Here is a 16,172-nt window from a genome sequence, read left to right as displayed (position 1 = left end):
GTTGTCCGCTGTTGGTAATGTTGCTGCCTACCGTCACCTTTCTCACATACGTCAACAACCGTGTACCCGGGCCCGCGTGCTTGTTTGTCGCTCCCAGCTGCCTTCCTGTTGATGCATGTGTCCGGAGGGCGGATGGGTTTGAGTTGTTTTTGACAGGGGGGGGGGGGGGGGGGGGTACATGGTGTGAGACAGATGTACGCACTCGCGGATGGGCTTTCGGTGGCTCACAAGTTTCGGCCTGCTTCCCCCTTCAGAGCCACCTCACAGAGGGCTGCCAATCAGGCAGATCCCACGTTGAATCTGTTGTGTCTGTTTCAATGTTTTCAAAGTTGTGGCCTTCACTGTGGTGGTTCGTGAATAGCAAATGACTGTGAGGCCCGGAACCGCAAGTCTTTTTTTTTTTTTTTCCTGTCCCGGAGTAAGACATCTGATCATTCATAACACTGTTAGACATTATATGTCATAAAACACAATTTTACATTTCCTTTTCTTTTCAGTCCTGGAGTATTTCTTGAGGTTGACTTCATCGTATTAATTCAAAGTCATGTCATAGGGCTGAGAAACCGGCAACACTGATACTTCAGTTTAGTTTTTTGTTCCGTGTCATTGAGTCCATGAGTGTCTGTGAGTAAAAACAAGATTTAACCTTCCTGTAGATCTTCCTGTGTGCGTGTGTGTTGGTGTTTGTGTTCAAATGTGTGTATGTCAACAAGCCCAGCTTTTCGGATCGGCTTGGATTTAGAAAAGCAGGAAACCCAACAGAGAACGACTCATTAACTTCAACAACGTAAAGACCTGGTTGTTGGTGTGTGTGTGTGTGTGTGTGTGTGTGTGTGTGTGTGTGTGTGTGTGTGTGTGTGTGTGTGTGTGTGTGTGTGTGTGTGTGTGTGTGTGTGTGGGGGCTTGTAGATAACGACTGTTGGCAGTTCCCACTGCATCACCCTCTTGTTGACACTTCCTCTGGATTATACCTCATTTCCTCTCCGCAAACCACACGTTTATGGGAGAGCAGAGAGGAGGAGGTGAGAGAAGGGGATTTGGAGAGAGGGAGGACGAGGAGAAACTAGGATGGAGGAGAATAACTGTTGCTGGGCCGTTGGGGATTCTGTTGTGAATGTACACACATATACTGGTTTTGTGTGGGCCCTCCAGGTCTCATGACCCGATCAACTGGTTTTGTTGAACCTGTCGAGAGAGTGATAACGCTCATGAATTCCATGAAAACTCATGAAGAAAACGCATCTCAAGTTAATATGCACGGCTGTGAAAAACAGATGCATAGGGTTTGTTGACACTAATGCTAGGGAGGCTGTGCGTGTGTGTGTGTGTGTTTGTGTGTGTCCTAAGAACTTGTCAGAGCAGAGGTGAAACTCTATTCCTCCCAGTGGTCACACATAGCAGGTGGCAAAACAACAAGCTCAATAATCTCCTCCCACTCAGACCCATTAAAACACACAGACGCACACACGTGCACACACGCAGACTCAGACACACACCACCAAGCACACACACACTCCAACAAGCACACACAAACACACACACTCTTGCTCTCTCTCTCTCCCCTTCTCTCGTTCTCTCTCTCCCCTTCTCTCTTTCTCTCTCTCTCCCCTTCTCTCTCTCTCTCTCTCTCTCTCTCTCTCTCTCTCTCTCTCTCTCCTTCTCTCTCTCTTCCCCCTTCTCTCTCCCTCCCTGTGTTTGGTTATATCTGCTGAGGAACCATTTCACTTTCCTTTCAACTTTCGGATACCAAAGTGAAAAGGTGAAATGAACGGTATTGTTCCTTCTCAGATGAAATACATATTTGTTGTTTACTCAAGTATTTGATTAGTTGCTTAAATTCCGCCGGCGGTTGTAATGCTTGTGAGCGCGTCGATGTGTCAATATTAGTTTCAGTTGACGAGGAAGGTGCCTTTGTCAACCGCCGATACCTCTATGGCTCACTCAACTCTGACGGGTTTGTTTGACTTGCATGCCTATCTCTCCCTCCCTCTGGTCTTTTCTTTTTGCTCTCTTTCTCTCTCTCGCTCTCTCTCTCTCTCTTGCTCTCTCTCTCCCCTCATATCATATTTCTCTCTCTCTCTCTCTCTCTCCTCATATCATATTTCTCTTGAGTCATTCTTTTTTTTTCCACCGTAATCTCTCCTCCCCACCAGTAGGCTCAGCGTTCTCACGCACAGTTCCACCGTCGGCACATCATGGCCGTTTTATCTGTGTGTGTTTGTGTGGGGGCTGTGCACGCCCGCACAGATGTCGGGCAGGGGTAAACACTGATAGGATTGTTGTGTGATGGGTGTCTCTCTCTCTCTCTCTCTCTCTCTCTCTCTCTCTCTCTCTCTGAGTCTCACTCTCTCCCTCTCTCTCGCTCTAACTCTTTCTCTCTCTAACTCTCTTTCTCACTCACTGACTCCCACACTCTCTCTCACTCTCACTCTCTCTCTGTCTCTGTCTATGTCTCTCTCTCTGTGTCTGTGTGTTGTTGTCAATCTTGTATCCGTAGCACTGTGGTGGAGCAAGATTCCTTGCCAGACAACCCAGGAACAGGATGTTCTCAATCTTTGTCTCAAGTGTTGTGGATCCTCTGGAGTTCACCCTTATGTAACGCTGCAGAGGAGTTTTGTACATTGTCGTTGGCGATGTACGTGCCTCACCAGAGGTTTCTACAGGTTAATTAATCCTGGTTTAGCTGCAGTGAATCCAATAGTTTGTTTATGGAGTATTTGACATACCCTAACCCTTTCAGAGGGGTTTCTTTCTGAATCAAATTTGTCTGCATTTCTCTCTTATTGCACATGCAGGATCAGGGTTAGATGTGGAGTGCATGAAGTTATTGTTTATTCTCTTGTTATTAGACTTAAGGAGGTTGGCTAGGCTATATTTTCTCATTGAAAGGGCCAAGCACAGCCAATCCAGTGGCATTCTCTGTACAGGGAAATTATCTAGGCTTGATTTATATAATTAAACTCTCAAGTTACCAAAAAACGTCATAATGTGCAATTAATGCTTCCTCAGAGTATACCACGTAACTATGTGTTGCCATAATATATTTTTTTATTTTATTGGATTATTTATTATGTTGCCATAATATATTTTTGTGATTATTTAATATAAATAGTGGACATAGGGTCATTGGGTATTTGCTAAAACACTACAATCAAAACCTCAAACTAAAATCGCGATGGCCTTTCTAATATATTAACCATCACACAAGTACTGCTCAGAAAGCACTCATGCAATTATGTGGACTGCAATCAATTAACTTTTGACCTTCTGGCAACTTATTTGAACAAAAATGTTTTTTTTTTGTTATGTGCTTCAATGCTGCCAACGTTTATTTGGTACTTTTGAAGAGGTCAAGAAGTACACTCAAAGCAACTGGGTAAACAAGTCCTGGTTTAATGCTGTACGTTTTAAAACATGTGGCATTTTGTCAGAAACCTAGGCAACAGTGGCCCACTAAAACTAATCCAAATGACTGATCTGAGTGACAGTGGGTCACTGGTGGGCCAGGGCTGAACGACATCATGGTTCAAGGACAATTTTTTTTAAATTTAAGTGTTTATGAGAGGATTAAAAAAATCTCCAAATGCAGTGTTAACATGTTCAGACAGGAAGGTGGAGCCTAATGTGCTGGCTCCTCCCTCAGCAGGGGAGGAAGTACAGGTGGGAGGGGGAATACAGTCCCACTAGCTCATCTTAAATACAGTTTCACCACCTTATCTGTGAAACAGTTTCAACACTTCACCTGCAATACAGTTTTATAAGTTCATCTGAAATACAGAAACACCATCTTATCTGTAAACGGTTTCACCCCTTCATCTGAAATACAGTTTCACCATATTATCTGTAAAACTGTTTCCCCCCCTTCATCTGAAATACAGTTTCACCATTGTATCTGTAATACAGTTGCACCACTTCATCTGAAATACAGTTTCACCCCTTCATCTGAAATACAGTTTCACCATCTTATCTGTAAAACTGTTTCCCCCCCTTCATCTGAAATACAGTTTCACCATTGTATCTGTAATACAGTTGCACCACTTCATCTGAAATACAGTTTCACCCCTTCATCTGAAATACAGTTTCACCATCTTATCTGTAAAACTGTTTCACCACTTCATCTGAAAGTTTTACTACTTTCTCAGAAATTCAATTTCACCACTTCAACATGGCACTAGCATGTTCTAATTCTGCTATTTTGTCATTTTGCTAGAAAAGAGTAAATGTGTTATCGTACCAAAATAAATTCTGCCTTCACTTGTAGGAAAGGAACTAACTCTGAAAGTTTGTTTCCATCTGTGAAATTAAAATGACGCCACTGCTTTTATCCAAAGTAAAGTGCCAAATCAAGTGGACTAATTCATTAATTCAAATGAGAATAGATTATTTCCACTTGACTTCTGGGTTTGTTATTGTGCGTTTTTAAATTAAAAAAATGTCTTTCACCAAATATAACGGCTGTATTGTTTTTTTTTATTAAATCTGGAATTTAAGGAAAAAGTTTCCTTCTGTTTGACAAATGAAGGCCTATGCGCTGCTTTTAATTAAATCAAGTCTCGCATATGGCACCGCCACACACTAAGCGCCCCCCCCCCCCCCCCCCCCGTCAGCCCACCTGCCTCTGTCCTTGTTGTTGGTGCACTGCTGCGTACGTTTATCCCGGTGGTGTGGGGCTCGCTGCTCCGCACACGCGGGGTTCAAGATGGCCAGTGTTTGTGAGGTTCATGAGAAATTAATCATTCTATTTAATCTCCTCAATGCGTCTGCTTACAGCTTCAAAGACTGCCTGATGAAATACATCATCTCAGAGAAAAAAGGCTGCAGGGAGAGTGGGGGTGGGGGGGGGAGAGGGTGAGAGCGAGAGAGACTTGGCCAGAGTGGGAGTTACCGAGTGCGTCAAAGAGAGAGAGATGGGTGGAAAAAGAAGAAGCAGTAATGATCTGAGGAGAGGTAACTGTAGAGAGGGGGAACAGCAGGAGAGAAAGTGGGAGTGGTGGGGGGGGGATGGGGGGGCTCAGTCCCGCTTCCATGCATGGCACAAATTAAGAGCCCTAGATATAACATGCTCTCATCTGTTCACGGACATGGTCCTATCACACTGCCGTTTCCGTGCGTGTCTCCTAGCAATCGTGTGTGTGTGTGTGTGTGTGCGTGTGCGAGCGCTCCAGTTCAGAAGCACAGATTTTACCCAACATGTACATATCTCCTTGCACTTTTATAAATTATTTTTTTGAAACTGCCACATCAGCACGTCATCAGGCTATGTGAGATGGTGATTGGACATGGCCTAGTAGTAGTACCAAATCCCCTTTCCTTCCTAATATTCTAAAGTTATATTGTTCCCATTTCAACAGCCTGTACGTGCTGCCCTACTCGCCAGATGAATCCATCCAGAAATCCATCAGGCGCAGTGGGCTAACGATCCCAGTGTTGGCTTCATTACAGATTCTATATATACAGTAAATGGAATCATTTCATCAGGTTAGTCACTTATTCATATGCGTTTGGCCCACATACAACCAAACCAAAGTAACACTGATGCACTTGTACATAGCTGTGTAATCACAATGTATGATTCTCTATTCTTTTGCACAACATGTACAAGAGAGGATGCTCTCAGGCCCTAGCAGTACACACTGCCAGCCAAAGCGCCACTATGATTCTTCAGGTCACGCGACAACAGAGTCTGAGCACGCTACAAAGGGCTCAGGGAGACACAGGCCGGGCCCGGGTTGAGGGTTTAGAGCGCCATCAGAATACAGGGTGGGGGGGGCGGTTGTGATGATGATGGTGATGAGGAGGATCTTGAAGGATCTGTCGGGACTCATAGCTTGGATATCAGCAGCTCGGCCTCATCAAAGCATCCCCAGCCGGGGTCTGGTCAGACCTCGTTCGGAGGGCAAAGTCTAACCGGTTCACAGCCTGGACATGGACAAAGCTTTATCCGGCCAATTACCTGCCAGCGCTCCGACGCAACCCACGCAGCCGCCACCTTAACCCCCTCACCATTATCCTTTACCCATCAGGAGATGTGTCTCGATGAGGAGGACCACTCGCTCCCCCCTCAACCCCCTCTCTCTCTCTCTCTCTCCCCCCCCCCCCCCTTAATGGAGCTGCCATCCATCTGCACCATTAGCTGGCCGCTAACACTGCCGCCACTCATCAGGACCACACCCTAAATCTCCCCCGTCAGAAGCCTCGTCCCTCACCAGGTTGTTTTGCTCTATTGTCACTGCACATACATCACCAACAAAACATAAATCCTTAAGAAGGTGTTTTGGTTGCCATAAATATAGAAACAATGTAACTTGTGTCATTGAGGAAATGGGAAACGGATCTAGTGGCGTGGACCATGGGAATCATTTTCCAGGTGTAGGTGTTTGCTTACAGGCAGAACAAGTCCACGCCACGGGGAGAACTGGTGTAAAATGTGCGTTTGCGTTGGTGCATGTTCACAGCCAATTCTTCCTGCAGTTATTTCAATTATCACACTGCGACCTGGTGGCTCCCTACTCTCCAAGTCATCCTCACACACACGTGCCCGAACAGTAACGCACGCACGCACGCACGCACACGCGCACACACGCACGCACACAGCCTTCGAAGGAAACCAAGTCAATATTGCTAAAGAGTGAGACGGTTTTTCTCAACTTTGGCTATTAACAACATACTCTCCACATCCCTACACTTGCTCTTTCACTCTCTCTCTCTCTCTCTCTCTCTCTCTCTCTCTCTCTCTCTCTCTCTCTCTCTCTCTCTCTCTCTCTCTCTCTCTCTCTCTCTCTCTCTCCATTCAACACCTACGGATGACTGGCTCCAGTGTGCTGCATATTACCATTTCATAGAACACACACACACACTTAAATATGCACTCACTCAAACGCACATACAATCACCCACTCTCTGCAGCACAGATGGGTAGCGTGTTCTCTGACAGATGAACAGGTAAATGTTTACCTTCCCAGATTGTCTCTCTTCGGCACTCATCTTTCCCTCTGTCTGTCTGTCTCTGTCCCCCCCTCCCTCTCTCTCCCCTCCTCTCTCCTTCTCTTCTTCTCTTTTTCTCTGTCCCCCTCCTGGCTCTCTCTCCGTCTCTATCTCTCTCTCCCCCTCCCGCCTGTCTCTCTCTCTGTCTCTATCTCTCTCTCCCCCCCTCCCTCCTGTCTCTCTCTCCTTCCCTAAAGCTCCTTGCTGCATACATTCAGCCTTTTGCGTGTGCGGTTTCTTTTGTTTGTCTTCTTTCTCTGGGAGAAGGCTGTCCCCCTGGCCTTGCCTTCATCTAATCAGTAGGGCTGCGCACACACAGCTGTTGTGCTGTGAGCCACACACACATACACACACACACACACACACACACACACAGACACACACACAATCCACACACACTCACACATACATTAAAGCCTAGTGCCGCAGCCCCATATGTGTGTAGGCACAAAACGAGCAGGTGATACACCTGACATGGTGTGTGTGTGTGTGTCTGTGTGTGTGTGTGTGTGTGTACAAAAAGTTAGTTTTGAAGTGGTATACATTGTGCCACGGCTGTGTTCCTGCCTGAACTACCAGTACAACTACACTAAGGCTAAAGACAGGATCGTCCGCTGCACACATACACACACACACACACGTGCGTCGGCACACACACACCGAATTACATGGCTCATGCAAATCAACAGAAACACTGAATTGAAGGATTTGCTTTTCATCCATGGCATTGAGAGCGTTGACACTGCACAATGTCAATGCCCACCCAATCACGCACGCTGGAGTGCTCCACACACAAAAACGCTGCCACCATTATTACATTATTAAATGCTGTTTGTCATTAGCGTATGGTGGCAGTTTGACAGTGCTTGTCTAGAGGAAGTGCAACATGCCGTTGTTTATTGATATTGTAGCAATGTCCAATCAGTCCGACTCAACTGGCCGGTTCAGACTGCTTAAACCAGCCGGTTCAGACTGCTTAAACCAGCCATCATCTGTTAACACATTTCCGGGGGCTGGGGTTCAATCTTTTCACTCTTTTGTATCTCACCGCTAAAATATACTGTAGCTCCTTGTTCTCAAAGCAAAAGTCACACTAATGTGTGTGTAATATGTAATCATTCCCACGTTAATTGGCCGTGCATTTGTTCAGTCTGTTTTTTGTCCATGGTTTTTAATTTGAACTACAACCCATCGCTCTGCACCCACCTTGTCAAGATACTGTCTAATTACCTACTGCTGTCTTTACTCTTTGTGACTCTTGTCTCTCGCTCTCTCTCTCTCTCTCTCTCTCTCTCTCCCACCCATCAGCCTCCCTTACCCTTTACCTCGCTGTCTTACCTCTCGTTCAGTGCGGAGCATCAGTGCACTTCACGTTCATTAGTGTCACACATCACACCCTCGTCACCTAAAGATCTGGAAGCTGGAGGTGTCAGAACCACTGTGTGTGTGTGTGTGTGTGTGTGTGTCTCTGTGCACATGCATGTGTGTGTATAACGTCCATCACCGTATTTTTTTATCTCACCCTACACCTTTAGTGAGCCAATTCGCACCGTGTTATAGCTCACTATTTCTCTCTCCTTCCACTCATGTCTCATTGCAGTCTCTCGCGCAGCTTGTGTGCATTATTTGGAACTTTTTACATTAAGTTTGGAAGCAATACATTTTTACCTTCATTTCATGGAAGCACATGCATCTTCTGTATCGCCTTGTATGCAAACTGTATCCACACTCATAAATATATGCTTATTAAAAGGGTAATGAACCCAAAATCTATTTTGTTTTGTTTTAAACATGGTAATTTGCAAAGTTTTGAATAGCATTAACATTTCAAAGATAGTGGTTTTCAAGGGATATTCACGCTCTGGAATAAATGGGCTGAAGCAATATAGTCCACGTTGTCAGGGTGAAATACCGCCATAATTAGGAGAAAACAGGAGTAAAGTGCAAGGTCTTTGTCATTCCACACCAACCCGTGTGAATGTTCTGCTCCGCTCTGAACTCCAGGTCAGTCCTTTTCATGATGACAAGCTCCACCAGTGGCAAGGTCTGTGTGTGGCTGTGTGGAGCACATGGTGGATGTGGTTGATGTCCATGGGCATATCTGAGAGAGAGTTAAGCTCCTCGGCTCTCATGCTATAACACAACGGTGTGTGGTGCATTTTATCAACATCGCTCATTATAATGCTCCAACGCTGTGACCATTGCCACAGTCTGCGGACCAATTTAGACACAGGATTGCTCAACACAACACTCATACACAACAAAGTGCCTGGCTTTAAGAAATATCACAAAGGTGGCATGGGTTGTAACCATGGCGATAACACCTCCCCCTCATTCCTAGCACTCTCAGCCCAACGGGCATTTTTCTAAATTAAAAGTGTTCAAATTGGAGCTGAAATGAGGGGTTAGCACTTAGACTTCAACTCTTTGGTTTGGGTCATAACTGTACTTATTCTAAAGAATAGTCTTGGGAAACTCTCAAACAGTAAACTCAGTCGGCTGGCCGAAATGAATGCAAGGCAGACCTTTTGAGGATCGCTATGCATAGGAAAATACCGACATGACCAGTCTCATCCCCACAAACTGTGATCGAGAAGTTTCCTCTTTGTGAGTGACTTTCACTTAATTTGTCGGCGTTACCGTGGCGTGTTTGAGGTGATGCCTCCATGCGTGTTCCTTGAGGGGACAAAATGTGTTAGAGCATTATTTAATGTAATAATTGTGGATGAGAAGTGTGTGATAAGCACTGTGAAAGGTTAGCCCTAATCATGGGAGGGATGTTAGTGTTTAATCCATTTGTTCATTCCATGCAGATTCTCGACACACTCCCAAGGGGTAGTCAGGCAGAGGAGAGAGAGGTCAAGGATGCCTGTGCCTGCAGGCTACTGGTTAATATTAATGACTGTCAGCCAATTGGAACTCATCAATAGGTCAGGGGTTATCGTTCAGGAGCAGAGGCATGAAGTTAATGTGATTAAAGATGCATCTTGTTGTCGATAGGAGAGAAAATTTATTTTCCTTCCTACTCTATTCTTAACCTCTTTTGTTGTGTGCGCTCTCAATTTCCCGGTTTAGTTTCCTGCAGCGATGTGTGTCTCGTTCTTTAATGTGTGATAAGCTATAACTCTGCTTGTCTCACCTGTCTAAATGTTTGTCATATGTCTCCTACAAAGGTCTATATCTTTGTGTTGCTAAATCCTCCTTATATCTTTATTACGGATACATCTATCAATACTCGTATGTGAGAGGCTTGTGGGTAAAAGTTCAGAAAGAAGTTCAGAAAGTCAGACCCTGTTTCACACATTGGAATAAAAACTAGCAAGCGTGCTAGCCAGTGGGCTCCTATAAAGCTTAACAGCTCATGCCGCAGGTATATAGCTTATTTGTAATGAATGTGTAATGCAAGGAAACAGCCTCTGTGTGCTCCTCTCCCTATCATCCCCATCTTTGTCTTTTGATCAATAGTTATCCTCGCTAGCATTGGACATTGATTTCCAGGCCTGTATCGACCTCTGTCTTCAGATCTACTCCGGGAAAGCACAGGAGTTTCCTCTATAGGATATGATGTCAGACTTTGGAAGCAGACTGCTTGTTGGAGAGCTCCAGTCGCAAAGTCTATCAGTGTTATATTCAACCTGCAAGTTCAGGTCCTCTCCTGTCTGGTCTTTATGTGAATTAGTTAACATGTACAGAACATGTCAAGATCTCAGTATGTATTGTGTTTAAACACAATGACACATCATTCATTATACACGTAAAACTAAGTGTTCAAACCCTGGCCTCCCTTGTTCTGGGGCCCCTGCATGTATTTATATCCTCCAAACGTTGAAGGCACAGCATCTATGACTTGTGTCTTCTAGAATTGATGGCCATTTTGCCATTGTCAATACTGACAGAAGTCTCAGAGCTAATCGACTCGTCCATTCCCATTGGCTGGGATTAATCCGATGAGCCGACAGGTCGATAATGAATCACTAAAGACTGTTGGCTGGGACTGCTAATCAGATTGTGATTGGTTGAAAGACTGCGGGAATGGCCTGGACAAGCTTAAGATGGTCTGCTTTTCAATACCCAGGCCTCCATCGACCCATGGGTTCTAATTAACCGTCTGTCAAGGCAAATATCCAGAACCTTGTTCAATGAGTAGCACTAAAACTTGTTGTGTTTCCTTACATTTGTGGTGCGACATACAGTTTAATTCAAGCGCAAACCCCAGTATATTTTACCTTTTAAAAAGAGTTTGCTTTGTATCAAGCTAACGCTCCAACAGTGTTGCAGCCTAGTTTCAAACTAAACTTTTCTGCGAATGTAAAAAAAAAATAAAAATAGGTTTAAATATCAGAATGTCCTGCTTCACCGCGCACCCGGTCAGTCAGTGGTTGGAGGTCTCTCAATAGTCGTAATTTATGAGCGTAGAGTGATTGTATAAGTATGAGCACATGCTGCCATGTGCTGATTCACCCGGCACATACCTCAACTCCCCCTGTCTGGCTCCCTTGCAAAGGAAACAAATTAGCAACACAAAGGATTTCCTTTTTTTAAAGCAAGCTTTGGGGAAATGAAAGCTTGATTATTATAATTCTTTTTCATTTTCACAGGCAGTTGAAATTCAAAATAATGGACTGAACGGTAACGACTGCAAATGAAATGAGAAAAGACGAACGGAGAAAGTCGGCGGGATTGTCTTTAATTCACGCCGACGTTCCCTCGACCCCTCCCAGGGTTCCCGGTATAACCATCGCCACGGACATCATCTGCGGCTTCCCGGGCGAGACGGAGGCGGACTTCCAGGAGACGCTGGAGCTGGTCAGGCAGTACCGCTTCCCAAGCCTCTTCATCAACCAGTTCTATCCCCGGCCCGGCACCCCCGCCGCCAAGATGGAGCAGGTCCCGGCCCACGTGGTGAGTTCACACAGCGAGCACCAGGACGTAAACCTAGGGCTGACAGAACCAGAGCGTAGACCTAGGGCTGACAGAACCAGAGCGTAGACCTAGGGCTGACAGAACCAGAACGTAGACCTAGGGCTGACAGAACCAGAACGTAGACCTAGGGCTGACAGAACCAGAACGTAGACCCAGGGCTGACAGAACCAGAACGTAGACCCAGGGCTGACAGAACCAGAGCGTAGACCTAGGGCTGACAGAACCAGAACATAGAACCAAGGAACCAGAAAGTTGACCCAGGGAACCAGAACCAGAACGTAGACCCGGGGAAGACAGAACCAGAACGTAGAACCAGGGAAGACAGAAACCAGAACGTAGAAACAAGGAACCAGAAAGTTGACCCTGGGAACCAGAACCAGAACGTAGACCCAGGAGAGACGGAACCAGAGATTGAAATGTAATATTCAATTTAAAGATGTGAGATTTTTAAAGTGCCAATCTCAAAGATTTTCATTAAATTCCATTCGGAGACACCTTTGGTGATAAGCGCTAATTTTTCACAGAGAGATAAGTGTCACCACCGACAACCGGTTCATAAAATTCATAATCCTGCAAATGCAAGGGCTTTCATCAGTCGGCCATAGGCTTATCACCATCGTGGTACCTCATAGGTGACAGATAGTGAATTAACAGACATTTATTAACATGAAAATCTTCAAGATTGCCACAGTAAAATTATGAATTATTCATCACACAGTCATTTAAAATATATTTTTGTCCAAAGAGGGTCAACAGCAATACAGTGATTCAGGAATGGGTAAGACATCTTGCTCAACGGCGCCTGCCTCGGTTAGGCTGGATCGGAACCAGCACCTTTTGTCTGGCATTGGAATACCTTAACCCCCACACTATCCGGCTCCCTTGTTATCCTGTGTCTACGGACGGAGAGAAGGAGGGAAGGGAGAAGACACACAAAGTAAAAGTGAAAAGACTCCCGAGCATGTGAATCATTTTGGGTGAAGTCAGTGAAGTGGTAGAGATGTGAACGGGAGGATTGATAATTATAGAGCTTTGTTCAGCGCTACGTATAACGCACACGCTCTGACACACTATGAATTGTAGAACCGTCCTGAGTTCCTACTTTGTTATTGAACGCAGGCTGTGTTTTACCTCATCACTTCACCAATGTTGTTTCTAGCGCCTTAACGCGTGTGATAAGGTTCAGCGGTGACGAGAAGTGACAGCTTGAAACCTGGCCTCCCTCCTCTTCCCTTACGTTCCTCTGCATATGGGATTTATGAACGTGTGTGTGTGTGTGTGTGTGTGTGTGTGTGTGTGTGTGTGTGTGTGTGTGTGTGTGTGTGTGTGTGTGTGTGTGTGTGTGTGTGTGTGTGTGTGTGTGTGTGTGTGTGTGAGAGAGAGTTTACCCGTGGTCTATTCCCAAGTAATACTCCCACATTTCTATCAGGGAAATGCAGCCCAACCTTGTGTCATCTCCATGTGTACAAAAGAACGCTGTTCCAATTCTGTCATGATTTCTGAAGAATTCTGATGAATTTTAATGTTACTAATCCGGCAAGCTCTTTAAGGCAGGCATCATCGGGAAAGTATGTGTGTGCTCGTGTCTTTATATTTTTAGGTTTTTATCTTTGAATGTTTCTTTCAGGCATGTTTGAATGAGTGGGCACTTTGATATTGCTAACAAGTCTGACAGACAATGACATGAAATTATATATTTCTTTGGAATACAATATTGAAAAACGTGAGCTTTAAAAGTGTAAAATCCAAGAAAAACTTTAGCCTTGGCTCTTGGCGTAGCAGATGTATATATAAAAACACACTTATATTATAACAGATGTGTTTGTATCGGAGTGGTTTGTGTTAATTGAAATTTTTTTCACGAAGCACTATAAAGTACATTTCAAAGGTGTCAATGCAAAGTGTGCCACTCAATAAAACCATATATAAACTATGCATGCACCAAATCAGTTTTGCAATGTATAAGTTAATTTGTTTGAAATCCGAAAACAAAGCTTCATACTTCATTTATACAAATGAATTAGACCTAGAAAGTCATAATGTAATGATTAACATACAACATCTTAATCTAACCTAGAAGATATAAACAAGCATAATGGTAATTGTATTCTCGTTACCAAGGGTGCCAACCAGAGTTGGCTCTTGCAGTTGGTTTCCTGTTGCATGGCCAATGTGGCCAGATATGTTGACATCTACTGGCCAATGGACAAAAACCACAGCCAGGTGGGAACCAGCTGTGATTCCTGCTTGATTGCATGACCAATTATTGTCTTTTTATTCATCACAATTTGCTCTTTGCATGGGTGTTTTCTTGTATTTCAGACAGTTTTCGTTGTACTGTGGTTTAGCGGTATTAGTTATCAAATCACTTTATTTTATAGTAACCCAAATACTCAGTACGTTAACATGCAGAGGGGAAACCCGGTCTGGCCGGGTAACCACGTTACGGTCGTTATCCAGTTGAGGGATTAGCATTTCTTTATCCCGTTTTACACACCCCTTCGGTAACGCGGTTACGGAAGCAAGTTAAAAACTGACAGGCACGTGAAATCCAACCGTAACATTTCTAAGACAGAGGATATTCAACAGATATGCCTGCTTTGGAATAAAGCCATCTAATGATCTCATCATGATTACAAACATAGCAACAATAAGGAGAGGACTCAAAAGAATATATGAAACATCTTATTCAATATTTAGGGCCCCCAATCCCGCGTGCGCACACACACACACACACACACACACACACACACACACACACACACACACACACACACACACACACACACACACACACACACACACACACACACACACACTTAGATATATCTTTCTGATGCACAACACAATGCAACAGCTACAGTTTTTTTTGCCCAACTTCAGAGCATCAGAATCACATCCAAATTCACAATCAAAGCCCTTCTGCCTTCGCCTCCCCTCCAACTCCAACTTTGTTCTTCCAAGTTACATCCTATATAGCCATCTGGCTGACAGTGCTTCCCTCTATAGGTCTATCTCTCCTGTCTCCACTGTTCCTACCCTATGCGCTCTCTCTCTCTCTCTCTCTCTCTCTCTCTCTCTCTCTCTCTCTCTCTCTCTCTCTCTGATTCTCTCTGTGATTGTCTGGCATGCTCACTCACTCGCTTTCTCATATCAAAGTCAAACTATGCCTCTTTCAAGTGGAGTTCCTTCATATGCCATTCTCTTTCTCCCTCCCTGCTCCCCTGCTCCTCCTCCACTCCTCAGGAGCAGAAACCTGCTGTCCTGGAGGCTCTCCCACCCCGCCAAACTCCCTGCAACCCCCCACCCCTCTCTCTCTCTGTCTCTCTCTCTCTCTCCCTCTCTCTCTCTCTCTCTCTCTCGTCCTTTATTTTCCTACTGTTCTCCTTCTTATCTCTGTCTATCTCAATCTCACTCACTATCTACCGGCTCTCTGGTCTCCTTGTCCGTTTGTCTTTTATTGCCGTGGAAGCACTCATCTGGGCCTTGATTTGGCTCCCCAGACGGCCCCCATGTGTTTGATAGTCAGGTAGCCGCAGCAGCAGCAGCAGTAGTCTGGAGCACTCTGCCTTGAAACCCACTCACGGTGTCTTTGCCGGCTGTTGTTATGGTCTGTGTTGCCCAGCTGAAGGCCATCAACGTGTGTGACAGAAAGGCAAATGCAGCAATGCGTCCTGTTTCAATGAATGTTAACTGATATTTCTTGGTAGGAGATCACAACCAAATAGCTTCAAAACCCCCCAAAAAATGTTTTCCTTTTCTTTCCTTCTCCGACATCTGTAATGAGACTAGTCAGAATGGATAAAATGTTGCTTAGCACTTGGCAATCCTGAACAGAATGCAACCACTCCGACCAGAAGCTAAATACCCATAAACAAACCTCTAGTCCAAACCATATTTGTTCATGCATTTAATATTAGCTGTAAGCGACCACGTATATATGGACGTGTGTGTGTTCGGGTGCATTAGCGCATGCATAGACATGGAGATGGATGAATCAGTATCGGAGCGCTCACTAATACACCTGCCTGGGTGATTGAGGCTCTGTATCGTGCACCTGTTCACCTGCCTTATAAACACATACGCACAATCAAACGCGCTCACTGGGGCGTGCCCACCACCAGCTCATGCACACGTGCATGGACACACACTGTGTCACTACTTACGCATATTGTTGTGCACCTGCTGCGATCTTTGTGTGTGTGTGTGTGTGTGTGTGTGCGCGCACACACGCAAACACACACACGCGTGCGCGCGCGCGTACA

General features: G+C 45.0%; 1 protein-coding gene across 1 annotated transcript in view; it reads left to right on the top strand.

The window, feature by feature from the left end:
* cdkal1 (CDK5 regulatory subunit associated protein 1-like 1) overlaps positions 1–16,172 on the top strand; it is a gene marked incomplete at its 3' end in the record, with an annotated part of 256,138 nt that overhangs the window by 139,993 nt on the left and 99,973 nt on the right. The window contains exon 11 of the mRNA XM_084471876.1: positions 11,706–11,886. Coding sequence (XP_084328002.1) covers positions 11,706–11,886 — 181 coding nt within the window. The remainder of the gene's footprint in view (positions 1–11,705; positions 11,887–16,172) is intronic.

Source organism: Micromesistius poutassou (assembly GCF_964030765.1).
Source record: "Micromesistius poutassou genome assembly, chromosome: 8".
NCBI lineage: Eukaryota > Metazoa > Chordata > Actinopteri > Gadiformes > Gadidae > Micromesistius > Micromesistius poutassou.
This window is presented reverse-complemented; position numbering and strand designations above follow the sequence as displayed.